This window comes from Peromyscus eremicus, chromosome 1, assembly GCF_949786415.1.
Source record: "Peromyscus eremicus chromosome 1, PerEre_H2_v1, whole genome shotgun sequence".
In the NCBI taxonomy this organism is placed as follows: domain Eukaryota; kingdom Metazoa; phylum Chordata; class Mammalia; order Rodentia; family Cricetidae; genus Peromyscus; species Peromyscus eremicus.
Window position 1 is genome coordinate 16,497,708 of NC_081416.1, and position 20,149 is coordinate 16,517,856.

Genomic DNA, 20,149 nt, shown 5'->3' on the forward strand with positions numbered 1-20,149 from the left:
GATCCAATTAATCCAGACCATAAACCTGACTTTGAAAGAGTTTCTGAAGATTAAAATGTTAAGATTAGAGGCTTAAGAGATGGCTCAGCGGTAGAGAGCACTAGTTACTCTTTCAGGAGACCTAGGTTGGATTTCTAGCATCTACATGGTTCCTCACAGCCATCTCTCATGCTGTTACAGTCTGTAACTCCAGGGAATCCACTCCCCTTTCCCTCTGAGGGCACCACATGTGCACAGACACATTCAGGCAAGACTCAGAGTTTAGACTGGAAGATGCTGCTAGCGCTTAACGATGGCTGATTGTTGTGCTATTCTTTTTGGGGTACAGAATATTTGCCTAGGATTAGAATTCCTATGGGAGGGTGCTTATGTTCGAAGGGTTTTAAAAAAATACCTGTTTTGCAGGGGAGGTGGCCATGGACAAGGCACAGCATGTGAGATACAGCATGCCTGTGAAGGTCAGAGGACAGTTTGCAGGAGTCCTTGTGTGTGGATCCCAGAGGTTGTCGGGCTTGGCAACCGCCTTCATCTGCAGAACCTTCTAGCTGTCCCCAGAAAGCTTATTTTGATCATCTTCGTGGTGCTTCTGAGTTTTCCTTATCTCTTGCTAAGGATTAGGCTGAGATGGTTTGAGGGAAAGGTTAGATTGGCTGAAAGGTCTGTAGTGGTGTTCCTAGTGTGCCAGAGAGCTCTAAATGCCAGCTTTGCTATCAGCCATTTTTTTAGACATTATTTCATACAGTTACAGTTTTCACTTGAATGCAAAATAGCTGTAACTAGAAAAATAGTGTAGAAGTTATTTTTCCAATAGTGGATACAAGGGTGTCAGTTATATCCTTTTTAAATTATTTATTTATTTATTTGTTTGTTTGTTTGGTTTGGTTTTTTGAGACAGAGTTTCTCTGTGTAGGTTTGCGCCTGTCCTGGATTTTGCTCTGTAGACCAGGCTGGCCTCGAACTCACTGAGATCCACCTGCCTCTGCCTCACGAGTGCTGGGATTAAAGGCGTGCACCACCACTGCCAGCCCTTTTTTGATTCTTTTTTTTTTGAGACAAGGTTTCTCTGTGCAGCCCTGGCTGTCCTGGAACTCTCTTTGTAGACCAGGCTGGCCTCGAACTCACAGAGATCCACCTGCCTCTGCCTCCTGAGTGCTGGGATTAAAGGGGTGCGCTACCACCTCTACACCCCGATCCTAATTTTTCGTTTTCACAACTTGGTTCTGGAATTAAAGAGTGCTTGAAAGTTTATTGTTCAGGTCAGCACCACAGTTGGATTGTGAGTGTGAATGTATGCCTGCTACTTAATTATTTGGTTCCTTTTTTGTTGTAGAGACTTTTTTTTTTTTTTTTTTTCCTTCGAGACAGGGTTTCTCTGTGTAGCTTTGCGCCTTTCCTGGAACTCACTTGGTAGTCCAGGCTGGCCTCGAACTCACAGAGATCCGCCTGGCTCTGCCTCCCGAGTGCTGGGATTAAAGGCGTGCGCCACTACCGCCCGGCCTGTAGAGACTTTTTTAAAAGGTGATCATAGACAAGTGTGATGATTCACATCTGGAATTTCCACACTTAGAAGGCTGAGGTAGGGAGATGGCTACAAGTTCTAGATCAGCCTAGGCTAAAGAGCAACTCTATTGCAAAAAATTGTGTGTGTAGGTGTAGTTGAGGGAGCTCCACACACACCTTTTTCTAATTCTCTGATCTTATTGCCTTATGTAGCTCTTAAAATCACCCCTCTAGAAATAATTGAACTTCCCTCTTAGTTTTTTAGACAGGGTCTCAAACTGTAGCCTAACTTAGCTTGCAACTATGTAGTTGGGACTGGCTTCAAACTTAGGCTAATTCTGCCTGGGCCTCTTACGCGCTGGGACCACTGGAGAGTCACCATGCCCATCTTAATCTCCCTTCTGGTGTTAACATTTGGTTTGCTCTACTTTGTCCCCAGTTGTAAGATAGTTACTCTTTTGTTTTTTTGTTTGTTTTGTTTTTTGAGACAGGGTTTCTCTGTGTAGCTTTGGAGCCTTTCCTGGAACTCACTCTGTAGCTCAGGATGGCCTTGAACTCAGATCCACCTGCCTCTGATGGGATTAAAGGCATGTGCCACCACCGCCCGGCCAGATAGAGTTACTCTTTAAAGTAACACTCAGTGATAGAGTGCTTGCCTAGTATGTAGTCTCAATGAATACTAAAGCAGTACTCTGTTACTGAATTGTATCCTCTGCAAGCGTGAAGAGTCCTTACTGGCAATAAACATGGTAGGTTTGGGTTCTTACTAGCTACCTTGGTGGTACTCCCTATATGTAATTCCTGTGCTTGGAAGGCAGAAGTGGGAGTATTGCTACAAGTTTGAGGACAGCCTGTACAATATCTTGGTCAACCAGGGCTACATAGTGAGACAAGATGTCTCACTAAAAACAAAACCCTACCTTACACCTAATAAATGTCATAATAGGAAATATGAAAATTTATGAGCAGAGAGGGAGTAAGTACCTCTTACCACCACTCACAGATAAATAATGCTTTATTGAGTAGTTTTCAGATTCTGGTGTGTTCTGTCCATTTCTTTCTTTCAAGATCATCCTGGGGATCAGACCCAGGAGCTTTGGGAGACAGGCTGTTTCCCCAGTAAACTCTGTTGTCACGACTCCGCGTTGCTTAGAAAATGGACTTCCAGCCGGGTGGTGGTAATGCACGCCTTTAATCCCAGCACTCGGGAGGCAGAGGCAGGAGGATCTCTGTGAGTTCGAGGCCAGCCTGGTCTACAGAGTGAGATCCAGGACAGGCACCGAAACTACACAGAGAAGAAACCCTGTCTCAGAAAGAAAGAAAAAAAGAAAATGCGCTTCCTTGGTTTGTAACCTCCTTTTTCTTAGGCTGTACTTCATTTTGAAACCTGAGAGTAATTTTATTTTCCTTTAACTCTAGGGTTTTATGGAAGACCTTGGGTAATGGAACAGAGAAAAGAACTCTTTAGAAGGTGAGTTTGTGTGTCACAGAGGAGACCCTTACATATCGGCTAAGGCTGGTATCATAGCAGGAGTTGTTCTCTTTGAATCCCTAACATCTTTGCCTAGGCTAGTGGTTTTCACACTTTGCCTGGGGAAGTTGAACAGGTTTGGGGTTTTGTCTCCTTTATTCAGTATTGCGTTTTTTAAAGACTTAGTATGATGGTGTACTTTGTGATCTTTAATTTGTTAAGGGCTGGAGAGATGGCTCAGTGGTTAAGAGCACTGGCTGCTCTTCCAGAGGACATGGGTTCAAATCCCATATTCCCAACACTCACATGGCAGCTTACAACATCCTGTAACTGCAGTTCCAGGGGGTCTGACACCCTCACACCAATGCACATAAAATAAAACTAAATAAATTTTAAAAATTCCAGTGATAATTAAAGTTTATCAGTAGAATATTACTGCTTTGTTATGAGATAGAGGTACACACACACAAAAACATGAAAATTGAGGTTTATAGCCTATTAATGTTGCCTACTTATATATCTGTTATTTTCTTTCTCTTAAGGCTTCAGAAATGGGAATTAAATACGTACTTGTATGCTCCAAAAGATGACTACAAACATAGGATGTTTTGGCGAGAGATGTATTCAGTGGAAGAAGCTGGTAATCCTTGTGTGTGTGTGTGTGTGTGTGTCTGTCTGTCTGTCTGTCTACATACATGTATGCCCCTGAGCTTGCACACATGTGCAGGCAGGTGCTTAAGTATGGAGTTTGTTTACTTTTTTTTTTTTTTTTTGGTTTTTTGAGACAGGGTTTCTCTGTGTAGTTTTGCGCCTTTCCTGGGACTCACTTGGTAGTCCAGGCTGGCCTCGAACTCACAGAGATCCGCCTGGCTCTGCCTCCCGAGTGCTGGGATTAAAGGCGTGCGCCACCAACCGCCCGGCGAGTTTGTTTACTTTTTTTAAATGAAGGTATCAGGGATTGAATGTTGTGTGTCAGACTATGTGGCAAGAACTTTATTTATTTATTTTTATTTTCTGCCGAATGTCATTTATTGAAGGAGGGAGGAGGTCTTAAATACAGGTTTACAGCACAATGGGAGAACCCCAGAGGGCAGAAGTTCGCTACCTATGTTTTACAATCTGGCATCTAAGCTGTTAACGCCCATTATGCAGGATATACAGACAAGGAATTTCCCTTAAGCTTTCAGTAGGGTAAAACCGGCAGGGAATTAGCATAGGGAGGATATCAAGGTCAAGGTCAGCAAGCAAGGCAACAGTTACCCAAAACGGGGGCCAGGGCACTACAGGTCCGTCCCCCTTTTTAGTAAAAAATGAGCTTCTGGCTTAGGTTGCATGGGACGTCAGCAGGTCACCTTACCCGTTGTGGAGGCGCCTGCCCAGGCCACACAGGCGCTCTGTCTTAGGTTGGTGAGCGCCCCCAGGCATTACCAGAGTATACACAGAGTATACTAGAGTATACATACTCTGAATACTCATTATCATACAGGTCAATCATGTGTGAGCTGCAGAGTTAACTACTGCCAAAGATCTCAAAGTGGCGCTGGGCTTGCAATCTGTGTGTTCGACACAGAAAAGACCAGCAGAGGTCCTATCCCACCCATAGCCAGTAGGCTAAAGGCAACTGAGTGGCAAGTACTCTTATCCTTAGCCATCTTGATGGCCTGGTGGTAATTTTTTTTTTTCATTTATTGAATTCAAAATATATGTGTGAGTGAGAGGATTGTTTTAAGGCAGTTATATTAGACTCTTACTAAAAATTGTATTTTAGTTTATGAGTAGTTTCTCCTCTTGTCTGGTAGCTAGTCTGTGTGAGCTAAAGAAGATTTAAAGTGGCATAATAAGGTCACAGTTATGATTGTGGTTCATAGATGTGCCAGTCTGACTTCACGTGTTTTGTGGTCAAAGATCATATTCTTTATTTCTGTTCGAGGTCTTTGGACCACAAACTACTAGACAAAGTACCAAACCCAGAGACAGGATTTGGAGAAAGAAATAAGGCCACCTGCCTTGAGTACAAATTTGAGGGACTCTTCAATTTAATCAAGATAAATAATATTTTATGTAATTAATTTTGGGGGGCCATTGTCTTAATTTTCAGTTGTTATGACAAAACATGATCAAGACAACTTATAAAAGAAAGTGTTTAAGTAGGGGCTTACAGTTCTGGAGAGTACATGACCATTATGATGGGGAACATGGGAGTGGGTGGGCAGGCTGGAGTGATAGCTGAGAGATTACATCCCGATTCGTAAGCATGAGTCAGAGGGAGCAACTGGGAATGATGCGGGCTTTTGAAATCTAAGCTGGCCACCAGTAACACACCTCCAATAAGGCCACACCTCCTAGTCCTTCCCAAACAATTCCACCAACTGGGGAACATAGGCGCCTGTGGGGGCCATTACTTATTCAAGCTGCCACGCATGGTGACACACACCTTTAATTCCGGTGTTTGGGAGGCAGAAGTGGGTTTCTTTGTAAATCAGACCAGTGGCACTTTTCTTTAGTGACTTAGTGAATGAATAAACATCTTGTATTTAGAATTAAATACTACATGCTTAGCTAACATGATAGATGGTTATGGATGGAGCCAAGACAGTGACTGCAGAAAGTGTTCTTATTGTGATGAAGCCACTGACACTTACCTATCTCTGTCTAGTGCTGGTTCCCATTCTCTGTAAGTAAACATACCTTTATTTTCTGATGGTATTGGTAATGCAATTTTATATGCTCACTATTCAAACTGTAGTTAAGTGACTATTTTATACTATTGAATTTTATTCAGAGATATGTCCTATGATACATAATAGGAATATATTAAATTTCAGAAAATTGCCTATCATTTTAAAGGCTAAAATCTGATTTTTTTTCTATAGATATGATGAAGTATTAGAATTATTAAGAACATTACTTAAGCTTATTTTTTTTACAAAAGCATTTTCTTTAAGTTACAAAGCAGTAGAGGCAAGCATGGTAGCACATATCTGCACCGGTATTCTAATCCAGCATTTAGGAGACTGAGGCAGGAGCATCACAAGTTGGAGGCCAACCTGATCTACATAGCCTGGCTTCAGGTAGATTAGAGCGATGGAGGATAGTGATAGTTGTGATAGATTGGTTGATAGGTAAATGGAGTTGTGCTAATTTATTTACTATATCAATTACTCAGATACACTCCTTCACCCCTCAAAAAGTCCTTATACCTTTAGATGCTAGGGGAAATGGAAATGGTTTGTGTCGGTAAAACAATTAACAATTGCCAGGTGGTGGTGGCGGCGGTGGCGCACACCTTTAATCCCAGCACTCGGGAGGCAGAGGCAGGCGGATCTCTGTGAGTTTGAGGCCAGCCTGGTCTACAGAGCGAGATCCAGGACAGGCACCAAAAAAAAAAAAAAAAAAAAAAAAAAATTGACAACTCAGGGAAGTTGTTTGTTCAAGACAAGGGCTGGTGAGATGGCTCAGTGAATGAGGGATATCGGTAGATAGTGTGATAGCTGTGTGTAAGAGTAATTGATAGAGGATAAATGGAGCTATGTAAGTTTAGCTTAGGAATTTCATTTATTCAGATAACCCCCTCCAAAAAATAAAGTCATTATACCATTCAAGTGTTAGGAGAAATAGTTGAGGGGAGTTTAAGATGAGGCCAGTGAAGGTAGTTCATTGTGTGAGGGTGCCTGCCATTAAGCCTGGAAGTCTGAGTTTGATTCTCAGGACTCCTGGTGGAAGAAGAGGGTTGACTCCTGTGCGTGTCCTCCGTGTACACGTTGCAGTGCGTGCACACACAAGTGAAAATTTAAAAAAGTCAGTAGGGGCAAACGAGTGAGTATCAGTATCCAAAGTTTAAGAAACTATTTGAAAATGAGGCAGAGCCAGGCAGATCTCTGTGAGTTCGAGGCTAGCCTGATCTACAGAGAGAGCTCCAGGACAGGCTCCAAAGCTACAAAGAGAAACCTTGTTTCGAAAAACCAAAAAAACAAAAAAAAAAAAAAAAACTTCTGTGACTTATGATACTTTCTAAATTTTAATTCTTAACCTTTCCTTTACTATAAATTGGAAGAAATAACTTCAATTACAAAGTTTCTTTTAGCATTCTGTGTTGCTTCCTAAAACTACGGCTCTGTTCTTTAGAGCAACTGATGACGCTCATCTCTGCTGCACGAGAATATGAGATAGAATTCATCTATGCTATATCACCAGGATTGGATATCACCTTTTCTAACCCCAAGGAAGTATCAACATTGAAACGCAAATTGGACCAGGTAATTCTTTTTTATTTTTCCTGACTTATTACTGAAATGGAGTTTTCTTAATTGCTTTATGGTGTTAAAAGGAAATCAAATTGATACTTTATTTCTGTAGCTATTACTTTCATAATTCTGGGTAGAGAAATATTTGTCAGTCAAAAAACTAGAATACCAGTGAGATCCGCCTGCCTCTGCCTCCTGAGTGCTGGGATTAAAGGTGTGTGCCGCCACCGCATGCTTTATTCTTCAAGCAAGGATTCATACTGGTGCCATGACATGGCTAGTAAAACTTTAACGTAGACGCAGTGTGTGGCCACTCATTATATTCCAGCATTTGAAGTCTGAAGTAAGAGAATTGCTAAGAATTTGAGGCCAACTTGGCCTACAGTGTGAGATCCTCTCTAAAAAAGGGGAAGGAGGCTGCAGAGACAGCTCGGTGGTTAAGAGCACTGGCTGCTCTTCCAGAGGACCTGGGTTCAGTTCCCAGTACCCACGTGACAGCTCATGATTATCTATAACTGCAGTCCCAGAGGATTTTGTGCTCTCTGCTGGTGTCTGCGGGCATAGCATGCATGTGGTGCACAGACATACATACAGGCAAACTCATACACATAAAATAGATCTTTAAAAAAAAAAGGAAACTAGGAGCCAGTGCAGAGATGGCTTGGTGAGTAAAAGCTCTTGCTTCAGGAAGGAGCCTGGAGATCTGAGATTGATTCTTGAAGCCTACGTTTAAAAACCTGGATCCAGTGGCTTGAATCTGTAATCTCAGCATTCCAACTAAGAAATTTGGTGGGTGCAGGAGAATTACCCAGAAGCTCACTGGGACAACTAGCTTGTAGTAGTACATAGCATGATGGCAGCAGTAGAGACCCTGCCTCAATGAGGTGGAAGAGAATTCAACTCCCAAAAGGTTTTGGTATGTCTGCCACGTGTGCAGTGTGGTACGTACTCCGTACACACAGTAATTAAAAAAATGTAAGGTTGGGTTTGGCATGGCTCTATGTTTACCAGGCTCTAGCTTCAATAACCATATTCCCCCAATTTTAAGATAACTTTTCCTGAAGGAACTTTTAAGAGGAGGTTAATTACCTGTTAATCAAATGGTGTTCATTCTGATGCCTAGTTAGGCCTTTCTGAAAAGGAATTGTTTAGAATTAGTATGCTTTCCAAGACTAGAGCAAGGCCTAACTAGTTCATAGATTGAGTATACTTGTTCATACTTCTATAATTTTATGAATTTCTTGGATTTTCTAGGATAGGTTGCCTTGTATAAACATTGTTGGAACGTATACTCCTTTTAGTCCAAAATGAAAATTGGGTCTCAAGATACTATCTATATTAACTTAGAATTGCTGCCAGTGAAAGTGTAAAAAGATCAGATATGCTTTGATATTCCAAGGGAAATATTTGACTTTGAGATAACTGTTAGTATATATTTAAAATATTTTTCCTTTCTCTGAGGTGAACTAATAATTGTGTTGGTTTTTCTTTTCTAAGGTCTCACAGTTTGGGTGCAGGTCATTTGCTTTGCTCTTTGATGATATTGACCATAATATGTGTGCAGCAGACAAAGAGGTGTTCAGTTCTTTTGCACATGCACAAGTTTCTATCACAAATGAAATTTATCAGTACCTAGGAGAGCCGGAAACGTTCCTGTTCTGTCCTACAGGTATTGTATATAATAATTCAGTATTTAGTTAGTGTTGGATCCATGTAAGCCAGGGATGGTGGCAAATCCCAGCACTCAAGAGGCAGAGCAAGTAGATCTCTATGAGTCCGAGGACAACCAGTGCTGTCTTGAAAAACCAAAGTGGGGGGAAAAAGATCCTCGTAGTGGACCTATTACATCCTTCCCTTCGTGTATAAAAGCGATTTTTTTTAGAAGACATTTCTCAAAGTCTTAACATAGGAAAAATTTAGGACCTCGTATTACCAAAGTAAGCTGGAGATTTTATGTACTTATTAGTATTAGAAGGGTGTAAACATTACATTGTCCAGGTTAAAGGAGGAGAATCGTGTTATCAAATGAAAACTGGGGAAAAAATGGAATTTACATGATTTTGACTTATTCACGTCTCCCTCCCTCCTCCTTGTTCCCTTTTTCTGCCCATGGATTTCTACCCTTTCACTTCTCCACTCACCTGGGTTCTATTTCTAGTAGTCAGAATAGAGAATATAACCACTGTGCCACTTAATTTTCTTCCATTGAAAATGTTTTAATCTTTCACCTCCCATGATTCACCTCCATAAACTTTACTCACATTTTTGTTTTGTTTTGTTTTGTTTTGGAAACAGGGTTTCTCTGTGTAGCCCTGGTTGTGCTGGAACTTGCTCTGTAGACCAGGCTGGCCTCCAACTCCCCAGAGGGAGGTTTGCCTGCCTCTGCCTGGGTTAGGTGTGGACCACCACTGCCTAGCTCACTTTTGTTTGTTTTGCAGGAAGAGATGTTAGTTGTAAGAAATAACTTCTTCAGAATTCTTTGCTGGTGGGGATGTTGGGTTTGGTCTCATGTATCACAGGCTAGCAAGTTGGGTATTAAAGTTGGGGTGATGTGCATATATCACCATGTCAGGCTTTTTTTTTTTTTTAAAAAAAAAGCTTAAATTTATGTAAAATCTTATAAAATAAATACATTTCTAATGACTGGGATTATAAGGATGGCTTGATACTACTACTGAAAATTTCAGGATTTTGTTTTTGAGGTACAGGCTCTCTTGATGCCGAGTCAGTCTGTGGTACATAGGAAGACCTTGGGGTTTTTTTGTTTTGATTTAAAAAAAAAAAAACCATGAAGATGAATATCAGTAATCCAAGTGCTAGGGAAGAGCAGGGTCAAGGAGAACCATTGCCAGGTTGAGGCTAGCATAGCCTACTTAAAGACCCTGTTCCCAAGAAAACAAAAAAGAGACTGAATCTCCATATAATGAAGGCTGGTCTGTGATGTCAGTATATCTAGCCTAGAGTGGCCTTCTGTGAACAACTGCCATGGGCTCTGGAGTTAAGATAACAAGCAGGCCCACCACTCAGTTTGAATATCTGATTGTATGAACTATTATTTGTAACATCTGCTTAAGTTTACTCCTTTTATGTCTGATAAAGAGCCTTTTACCATTTGAATAAAGATAATATAGAGCTTTTAAGCATTTTTCTCAGTTTCAATCCTGACTTAATTTTCTCCCCCTCTGCATTCAGAATATTGTGGCACTTTCTGTTATCCAAATGTTTCTCAGTCTCCTTACTTAAGGACTGTGGGTGAAAAACTTTTGCCTGGAATTGAGGTGCTTTGGACAGGTAAGTCTTCAAGAATTGTATAACTTATTATAGGACTTAAAGAACAACTGATTGTTCTTATAAGGTGAATAGTTATGTCTTGAGACAGGGTCTCCTGTATTCCAGGCCTGAAATTTGCTGTGTAGTCAAGGATGACCTTGACTTTAATGATCCTCCTTTTTCTACCTCCTGAGTGCTGGAAATAGAGCTGTATCCATTATACCCAGTTTGTGTGGTGCTGAGGGCCAAACAACGACTCTTGCCAATTTAGCTAGATCCCTAGAGTCCTGGGAAACTTCTGTTTTATAAAATGGGTAAAAGGATGTGTTGCTATGCTAGTTTAGAAAAGAAAAGGGGGGGGGGGCTGGAGAGATGGCTCAGCGGTTAAGAGCACTGGCTGTTCTTCCAGAGGTCCTGAGTTCAATTCCCAGCAACCACACGGTGGATCCCAACCATCTGTAATGAGATCTGGCGCCCTCTTCTGGCATGTAGGCAGAACACTGTATTCATAATAAACTTTTTTTTTAAAAAAAAAAAAGAAAAGAAAAGAAAATGGGAGCTGTGCACCTTTAATCGCAGTACTTGGGAGGCACAGGCAGGTGCATCTCTGAGTTCAAGGCCATTCTGGTCTACATAGTGAGTTCCAGGACTACATAGACTCTGTCTCAAAAACAAAAACCAGGAAAATTAAAAAAAAAAAAAAAATGAGCAACTGGGTGAGATTGGTGCATACTGGTTGTCTCAGCACTTGGGAGACCAAAGTAAGAGAATCATGAGATTGAAGCCAACCTTATAAATGCATGCGTGAATGAAGAGAAAGGAGACAAGGAAGCTGGGATGTAGCTTAGTAGTGTATCTGTCTCATCAGCCTGCTAACCATGAAACCCTGGTTTAATCCCCATCGCTGCAAAAAACTGGGGGTGGGGGTGGGGGATGAAGATGGGTGGAGAGAGAAATTTACAGGATACTGTGTACACAAGGAAAACATGTAAAAGCTGCTTATGTGTTTTAAAATTTTTAAGCATGTTTATTGTCTTGTGTACGTGGTATTTATGTGTAATTGCATGTGTCACAGCACGTGTGTGGAAGTCAGAAAATAGCCTCTGATGCTATTGCTCCCCTTCCACCATGTGGGTGGGTCCTGGGGAATCAAACTTAGGTCATCAAGTTTGGGGCCGTGCTTTCATCAGCTGAGTCACCCCCACCCTTATTTTCTATAAAGTTAGACTGATTTATGAGAGAGACTGTATGTGTGTGCCCCCCCATCCCCCGTAGCATAAGTATGTAGGTCAGAGGACAGTTTAGGGAGCTGAAGCCATTTACCATGAGGGTTCTGGCAATTAAATTCAGGTCACCAGGCTTGGCAGTGAAGCATTTTTATACACTGAGTCATGTCACTGGCCTTCCCAGCCCTTATTTTATCTCTTTACATTTTTTTTTTATTACATTTATTGTGTGTGTGTGTGTGTGTGTGTGTGCGCGCGCGCGCGCGCGCATGCATGCATGCATGCATGTAGAGATCGGGACAACGTGTTCTCTCCTTCTACCCTATAGGTTGTGGGATTGAACTCAGGTTGTCAAACTTGCCTTTTAGATTTATTGTGTTTTTTTATGTATACTTTGCCTGCATGTGTATATGTGCACCTAGTGCATGCCTGGTGCCTATGAAGGGATCATCTGATTCTGGAACTGGAGTTAAGGATGCTTGTGAATCACCATGTGGGTTCTGGAAACCCAACCTAGGTCCTCTGCAAGAGAACAAATGCTCTTAGCCACTGATCCATCTGTCTATCTAGCCTTGCTACAGTAGATTTTTAAAGAAACACATAGAAAGTTCTCCAAATAAGGAAATTCTTTAACAAATTATTTCTAGGTCCCAAAGTTGTTTCAAAAGAAATTCCAGTGGAGTCTATTGAAGAAGTTTCTAAGATCATCAAGAGAGCTCCAGTGATCTGGGATAATATTCACGCTAATGATTATGATCAGAAGAGGCTGTTTCTGGGTCCCTACAAAGGAAGATCCACAGAACTCATCCCACGCTTAAAGGGAGTGCTGACTAATCCCAATTGTGAATTTGAAGCTAACTATGTAGCTATCCACACCCTTGCCACTTGGTACAAATCAAACATGAATGGAGTTAGAAAGGATGTAGTGATGAGTAAGTATCCTGTATTTGATGATGGACTTTTAGGGGAGAGGTATATTCAACTGGAGCTATTGGTAAGTATGTATTCCTTTATTATCACAGTTAAAGCTTTTATTAAAATGTGTTTTCATTTCTCATAGTCATAAATATATAATAAAAGCCCTGAGTGGCCTTAGATAAGTCTTCTTTTTCCCCTCAAAGTCCCTAATAGAGTTCTTGTTTTTTTCTCAGGAGACAGGATTTCTCTGTGTAGTTTTGGGCCTTTTCTAGAACTCACTTTGTAGCCCAGGCTGGCCTCGAACTCACAGAGACCGCCTGCCTCTGCCTCCCAGTGCTGGGATTAAAGGAGTGCGCCACCACCTCCCGGCCCTAATAGAGTTTTAAGTGAGAATGTTGGGTTTTATTGATATGCATTTAATTATATTGTGTGGCAGATGCATCTTCCTGGTATTGAGAGTGAGAGTAGAAGGAATAAAATGTACCTACTTTTGAAAAACATGTAGGTTGGAGAAGACATGCAGGATTTAGTGTTTCTAGTAAGATAATGTTTATCTACAGAGTGTTACCAGTGGAAAGAATGATAACCTGAAGTGTTGATAAGCAGTTTGACAGGTATTTGAGCTGAATCAAATAGAGTTGCTGCACATAAAGGGTCATGGACTCAGGGGAAAATATTGGTCATAAAAATTTTGAAGTTGGAGCATGCCAGATGGCTTAGTGGATTAAAGGTGCGTGCTAGCTGTGCAAGTCTAGCAACCCGAGGTTGAGTATCTGTTATCCATATACTGGAAGGGGAGAATTGACTCCACAGTTCCCTCTGATCTCCGTAGTATGCCAAGGATGTGTGGTATGTTGTCTATTCTCATTCTCTACCCCTCTTGAAAATTTTGTTTTGTTTTTCGAGACAGGGTTTCTCTGTGGAGCCCTGGCTATCCTGGAACTTACTCTTTAGACCAGGCTGGCCTCAAACTCACAGAGATCCACCTGCCTTCCTCTGTCTCCCAAGTGTTGGGGTTAAAGGTGTGCCAGCACTGCCTGCTCCCCTCTTCCAATTTTTGATTCCATTAATGAGTTCTTTTATGGCTTGGTTATTGCTGTCTCCTTGACCCCAGTAAAAGACACAATTAGGAGTATTATCTCCATCCCTTCTGCATGTGTGGCATTTAACTCCACATCTTTTAAGACAGATGTTAGATTAGCCAAACTCAGCTGTGCAGGGAAATAAGAAAAGACTTTATGCTCAAAAGCAAGACTGTTAAGTTTCTCTTCTTATACTTTAATGAATTATTAATAATGAAATTATAAGTACCTGAAGACTCAGGTGTGTTTTCTTTATGCAAAGGATGGTGTAAAGCTTTTAATTAACGTTACCATCTCATTATTGGTACTTAGTGGACTTTTATGACCAGCTTTTCCAATGATTCTAACATGCTTGCTTTAGTTGGAACCTTGAGCAAGTAGGTGACTCTCTAGATGGTTATTGGAGGATCTTGTATTTGTGTTCTATGTTGTTTGTTTTGGTTTTTTACTGCTTTGCTTGTACTGCAGCAGTGAAATTTATACATCTTCACTTGGGAGGAGGCCTTTGTAATCAAAACTGTTTTTGTGCTTTTCACCTTCAGCTGACAGTGAAGACAGTACTGTATCGATACAGATAAAGTTAGAAAATGAAGGCAGTGATGAAGACATTGAAACTGATATGCTCTATAGTCCACAGATGGCTTTAAAGCTAGCTTTAACGGAATGGTTGCAGGAGTTCGGCGTACCTCATCAGTACAGCAGTGAGTTGGGCTGGGGTGGGTGGGGTGATGGTGCTGCTGGGAATTGAAACTCGAGTCTCATGCATGCTAGACAATAAGTCTCATTTAACAATATCATAGCCCACCAATTTTTATTTTATGTTTTATTTCAGGAATTATATTTATTTATTTGTGTGTAGGAATGATTGTGTGGTACACATTTGCCTGTGCATGCAGATGCCATCCATTCATCTTGGGACTTTTCTTTTTGATTTGGTTTAATGTAGCCCAGATGGGCCTCTAATTTGACATGTAGCCAGAGATGAGCTTGAACTTCTGATCCTCCTGCCTCTACTTTCTGAATTCTTGAAATACAGATTTTTGCCACCACACACAGGCTTAGCCATTTTCATAAGGAGATTGGGTTACAGAGCTGAGTCACATAGTACACTGTCATGCCCCTTAACTTAGATCCACTAAGCAAAGTGTAATTGAGTTTCAGCCAGGTGGTGGTGGGACACCCCTTTAATCCCAGCACTGGGAGGCAGAGCCAGGTGGATCTCTGTGAGTTCGAGGCCAGCCTGGTTTACAGAGCGAGATCTAGGATAGGCACCAAAACTACACAGAGAAACTCTGTTTGGGGGTGGGGTGGGGGTTGAGTTTCGTTGGTGGTGGTTTTAACAAAAGCTGGCATATAGTCCAGGCTGCCTTAGAACTTGCTGTTGAGCCAGAGATGTCATTGAGCTCCTTCCTGATCCTTCCACTTTTCCTTCTAAGTATTGGGATTTTAGGCATGTGCTACTGTGCCCAGCCTTTTTTTTAAAAAAAATTTTATTTATTTATTTATATATATATATATTTTTGTTTTTTGGAGTCAAGGTTTCTCTTTGTATCTTTGGAGATTGTCCAGAAACTTACTCTGTAGACTAGGCTACCTACCCTCGAACTCAGAGATCGGCCTGACTCTGCCTCCTGAGAGCTGGGATTAAAGGTGTGCGCCACCACACCCAGCCCATGCCCAGCTTCTTAAAAAGTTATTTTATGTGTATGGGTGTTAGGCTTGCATGTGTGCCTGTGCACCATATGTGTGCAGTGCCAGTGGAGGCCAGAAAGGAGTGTTGGAGGCTATGGAATTGGAGTTACAAATGGTTGTAAACCTCCCTGTGGTTGTTGGGATTTAAACATGCCTTTTCTAGAAGAGAACCAATGTTTTTAACTGCTAAATCACCTCTCAAGTCCCCCTGCTTTTTTTGAGACAGGGTTTTGGTTTTGCTAGATAGTCCTGTCTGGCCTGCAAGAGTAAGCTTTGGCATAGTAGTTAAGAATGCTACGGGCTGGAGATATTGCTCAGTAGTTAAGGGCACTGGCTGCTCTTCCAAAGGTCCTGAGTTCAATTCCCAGCAACCACGTGGTGGCTCATAGCCATCTGTAATGAGATCTGGTGCCCTCTTCTGGCCAGCAGGCATACAAACACTGTATACATAATAAATAAATAAATCTAAAAAAAAAAATGCTTTCTGCTCTTGCAGAGGTCCTCAATTTAGGTCCCTACACACACAAATCAACTCAGTCATCTGTAATTCCAGTTTGAGGAGAACTGATGCCCTCTTCTGGCCTCTGAGGGCGTTGGGCATATATGTGGTATACATACATACATACATACATGTGCCCTATAGCTACCTGATGTGGGTGCTGGGAATTGAACTCTGGTTCTCTGCGAGAGCAATATACACTTTTTGTTTTGTTTTATGATAAGGGCTCACTTTGTAGCCTTGGCTTTCCTGGAAACTCACTATGTAGATCAGTCTGGCTATGAACACAGAGATCCTGTCTCTGCCTTCTGAGTGCTGGTCTTAAAGGTGTGTGCCCCACTCTTGTCTCCAGTATTCAGAAGGGTGTGCCATCATGCTCAGTTTTCAAGGAGTCTTTAAGTTGACTGGTTTAGTGTATGCACATACAGGCATGTACATACACACATTCAAGTCTAGTGAGTCTGGTTGGTTGTGTTTCTAGTTTTGATTGCCTTTGTTTTCCTTCTCCCCTTGGTAGGCAGGCAGGTGGCACACAGTGGCTCGAAGGCAAATGTAGTGGACGGGGCTCCTTTAGTTTCGGCACCCTCTTTAAATGCCACGACTGTGGTCACGACAGTTTACCAGGAGCCCATTATGAGCCAGGGAGCAGCTCTGAGTGGTGAGCCTTCAGCCCTGACCAAGGAGGAAGACAAGAAACAGCCAGATGAAGAACCCATGGATATGGTGGTAGAGAAGCAAGAAGAATCAGAGCACAAGAGTGACAATCAAATACTAACTGAAATTGTTGAGGCTAAAATGGCAGAGGAATTGAAACCAATGGACACGGATAAGGAGAGCATGACCGAATCCAAGTCCCCAGAGATGTCTATGCAGGAGGATTGCATTAGCGACATTGCCCCTATGCAGACTGATGACCAGACAAACAAGGAGCAGTTTGTGCCAGGTCCAAATGAGAAGCCTCTGTACACCGCCGAGCCCGTGACTCTGGAGGACCTGCAGTTGCTTGCTGATCTCTTCTATCTTCCCTATGAGCATGGACCGAAAGGAGCACAGATGCTACGGGAATTTCAGTGGCTTCGTGCCAACAGTAGTGTGGTCAGTGTCAACTGCAAAGGCAAAGACTCTGAAAAAGTAAGTGCCCTGTGGCCCTGGCTGCTCCTTCCTCATACTCCTCCCTGATATGGTGATGTGCGGAGCTTTGTTTACAAGGCCTAAAGAAACAGTTTAAAGTTGTTTGTTTGGTTGGTTTTTGAAGACAGGGTTTCTCTGTGTAGCCCTGGCTTTCTTGGATCTCTCTGTCTCTCTCTGTAGACCAGGCTGGCCTGGAACTGACAGAGATCCACCTGCCTCTGCCTCCCAAGTGCTGGGATTAAAGGCGTGCACCACCGCCGCCCAGCTTTAAGGTTTATTTGTAGTTAAGTGTAGGTGTGTGTCTGTGTCCACATATAGGAACATGAGTACAGGTTCCCACAGAAGCTGAGGCCTTTGATCCCTTGGGGCTAGAGTTAGAGCAGTTGTGAGCCGCCTGATATGGGGTACTGGGTTGGAGACAGATTCTCCATGGAGTGCCATCTGGCCTCCCCCTCAAGGCAGGCTTCCTGCCTCAGTTCCCCCAAGTGTTGGGATTGTGGAAGCCCCTCACCTACAACAAAGAAGCATCCATGGACGCCTGGTGGCGTGGTGGTTCTCACCAGAGTTGAGGGTCATTCTCCACTACATCATGAGACCCTGCCTCAAACAAAACAACAACAAAAACCCCTGGTGTGCCCCCCCCCCCAAAAAAAAAGTGACCAAGTTTGATTTCTTCCTTTTCTCCCTCAGCCACATTACTGTGAGGAAATTATTTTTATTTCATATGTATGAATGTTTTACTTGAATGTGTGTATGTGCACCACATTTGTGCCTGAGGCCAGAAGAGGGCATCCCATCTCCTGGGGCTGGAGTTAGGGGTGTTTGTGAGGCCACCATGTGGGTGCTGGAAACAAGTTTGAGTCCCCTGCGAGAGTGACATGTGCAGTAAACTACTGAGCCACCTCTCCACTCCTGAGACTCTCACATGGATCTACTGGGGACAGGTGTAAAGTTGACCTAGTGTAGCACGAGTTCTTTAAAGGGAGTTTGCTACATCTGGACCTTCGATTTCTTAAGTCTGGCTTGCCAGTTAGAAATGGAGGAAAATATCGTAGGTATTTTCTGTCAGTTTGGGGAGATAAACTAATTGCTCTCTAGAGTTCAAACCAGTGATTCCCTAATGTTTAAGATAAATTGCATGTGGCTGATGAACAGCTCAGTTTGTAACTCTTAGATTATTTGTTAACATTGTTGCCTCCTTTTTCTTTTTAACCCTGTGTAGATTGAAGAATGGCGGTCCCGAGCAGCCAAGTTTGAAGAGATGTGCGCACTAGTGATGGGGATGTTCACTCGGCTCTCCAACTGTGCCAACAGGACCATCCTTTATGACATGTACTCCTATGTGTGGGACATCAAGAGCATAATGTCTATGGTGAAGTCTTTTGTACAGTGGTTAGGTGGGTGCAGCAGCAATAATCTTACCTCCTCATTCATGTGTATTGTACTTCAAAAATTATCCCACAGGGAGAAAACAATTCAGGGAATTGGCAAGTTTCCATGGTTTTCATTTCTTTGCCTAGATTTTTCTTAAAGGTGAACATAGTTGAAAAACTCGAAAGTTTTAGTAATTTTGTTGAGCATGTTAATTTTTCTCCCTTGGGCTAATTCCATAAATACCTTGAAAATATGTTAGAATGTACTGACTTTAACATGCTCTGACTGAATGCTTCCTGGATGGAGCCCTGAGTCCTCCGGTGACGTGATTTGGAGATGAGACTCTATGAGATGTGACTCTGTAAGCTTCCTGCTGCTTGCTGTGTCTTGGTAACGTTAGTGCTGTGTTTATTAGAACAATTGCTGCAATTACCCCAGGGGCCTGGCCAGAGGAAGCTGTCCTCCCAGCCCTGTGCGCATGCGAGCTTTAGTGGAAGGCTATTCTGGTGCTACTTGGTATTACTTCATGTGGCTGTTTCTTTATCCCTCCTCTACCAAGTAATTGATTTTAGCATGGAATGCAGATTACAGTCCCCTATCAGCTCTGCTTCGTCCAGTGGACTTTTCTGTGCTTCCTTTTTTTTCTTTTTTTTTCTTTTTGGAAATTCCCAAACTTGGTGGTTTAAAAAAAAAAAGAAAGAAAAAGCACCAGCATGGCCAGGTTTCTCCAGGGACCTCATTTCATTTCTAGGTTTTCAGTGCAATGGACTCACAGCACAGCAGGCAGCAAAGCTAACTGACGTGTCAGTTTTCATAGTGGTCGTAAATACTGCGCTGGGGTTTCATGATCTTAGTTGTGAAATAGATGGTCTGAAACACAGTCAGCTCCTGAGTAGTCAGATTTCTAATTCTCCATCTATATGCCTTTGGGCTCCTACATATGAAAAAGGAAGAATCTTTGATTATTGATTTAGAAACTGTGAGAACTCCCTTGTGCTCTGTGTTCTGTGTATTAGCATAGCAGCCCTAAAGGAAGGCTCTACCTAGGATTCCTTAACAGAAGGCTCTACCGCCTGGGTAGGAGACGCCTCTTTAGGCTCCTGGGGAAATCTCTGTACTGACTGTTGGATGATAGCACTTGCTTCCCAGGCATTTTGCCTGGGACTTACTTAATCCTTACAGGGACTTGCATTTTAAGTCTCAAAGGCCCCTAGGAATTTTAACCTGAAATCCAGATTATTGAGCTTGAGAATATATCACTTAAAATACTATATTTGAAGGTTTAATCTTCAGTATCACCTCCTCCCCATTCAAGAATTACTGAAAGTTAAATTTTATTATGTCCAGTATTGTTTCTGTCTCTTCTCAAGCTATCTTTGCCTGAGAATAATTTTCCCATTGCTGCAGCCTCAAGGCTAGAACATGGTAGTTTTAAATAACTACCATCACATCTGTGTAGTTGTACAAATGCCTGTGACAGGGAGAGTATGTTCATGACCAATTTCAGGGGCTCCTGATTAGAATCCTTCATTGTCTTCCTTTCTCCAGTCCAGCTGGCATTCAGTCCTTTAAAGAATGTGGCCATGCAGTACTTTTGATTACTAACGGCTTCTATTGTCTTCTTCCCCATTGTGTACAGATGGGAGAATCCTCAGCACAAGTGTCTACTACTATTGGATGGACAGCGGCAGATGTTCACAGCGCGTCATGATTAATTAGTTTAAGTTGAAAGACTCTCTGTG

The 20,149-nt window shown here is 42.2% G+C and overlaps 1 protein-coding gene across 3 annotated transcripts in view; it reads left to right on the forward strand.

Moving 5' to 3' along the window:
- The window catches only part of Oga (O-GlcNAcase), a 37,971-nt gene that overhangs the window by 3,249 nt on the left and 14,573 nt on the right, over positions 1–20,149 (forward strand). For 2 of the 3 annotated variants that reach the window (XM_059257155.1, XM_059257165.1), the window contains 9 exons: positions 2,920–2,971; positions 3,514–3,611; positions 7,097–7,227; positions 8,713–8,884; positions 10,408–10,506; positions 12,359–12,643; positions 14,254–14,412; positions 16,420–17,033; positions 18,256–18,430. In XM_059257155.1, coding sequence (XP_059113138.1) covers positions 2,920–2,971; positions 3,514–3,611; positions 7,097–7,227; positions 8,713–8,884; positions 10,408–10,506; positions 12,359–12,643; positions 14,254–14,412; positions 16,420–17,033; positions 18,256–18,430 — 1,785 coding nt within the window. The remainder of the gene's footprint in view (positions 1–2,919; positions 2,972–3,513; positions 3,612–7,096; positions 7,228–8,712; positions 8,885–10,407; positions 10,507–12,358; positions 12,644–14,253; positions 14,413–16,419; positions 17,034–18,255; positions 18,431–20,149) is intronic. The other variant, XM_059257158.1, reaches the window with a different exon arrangement.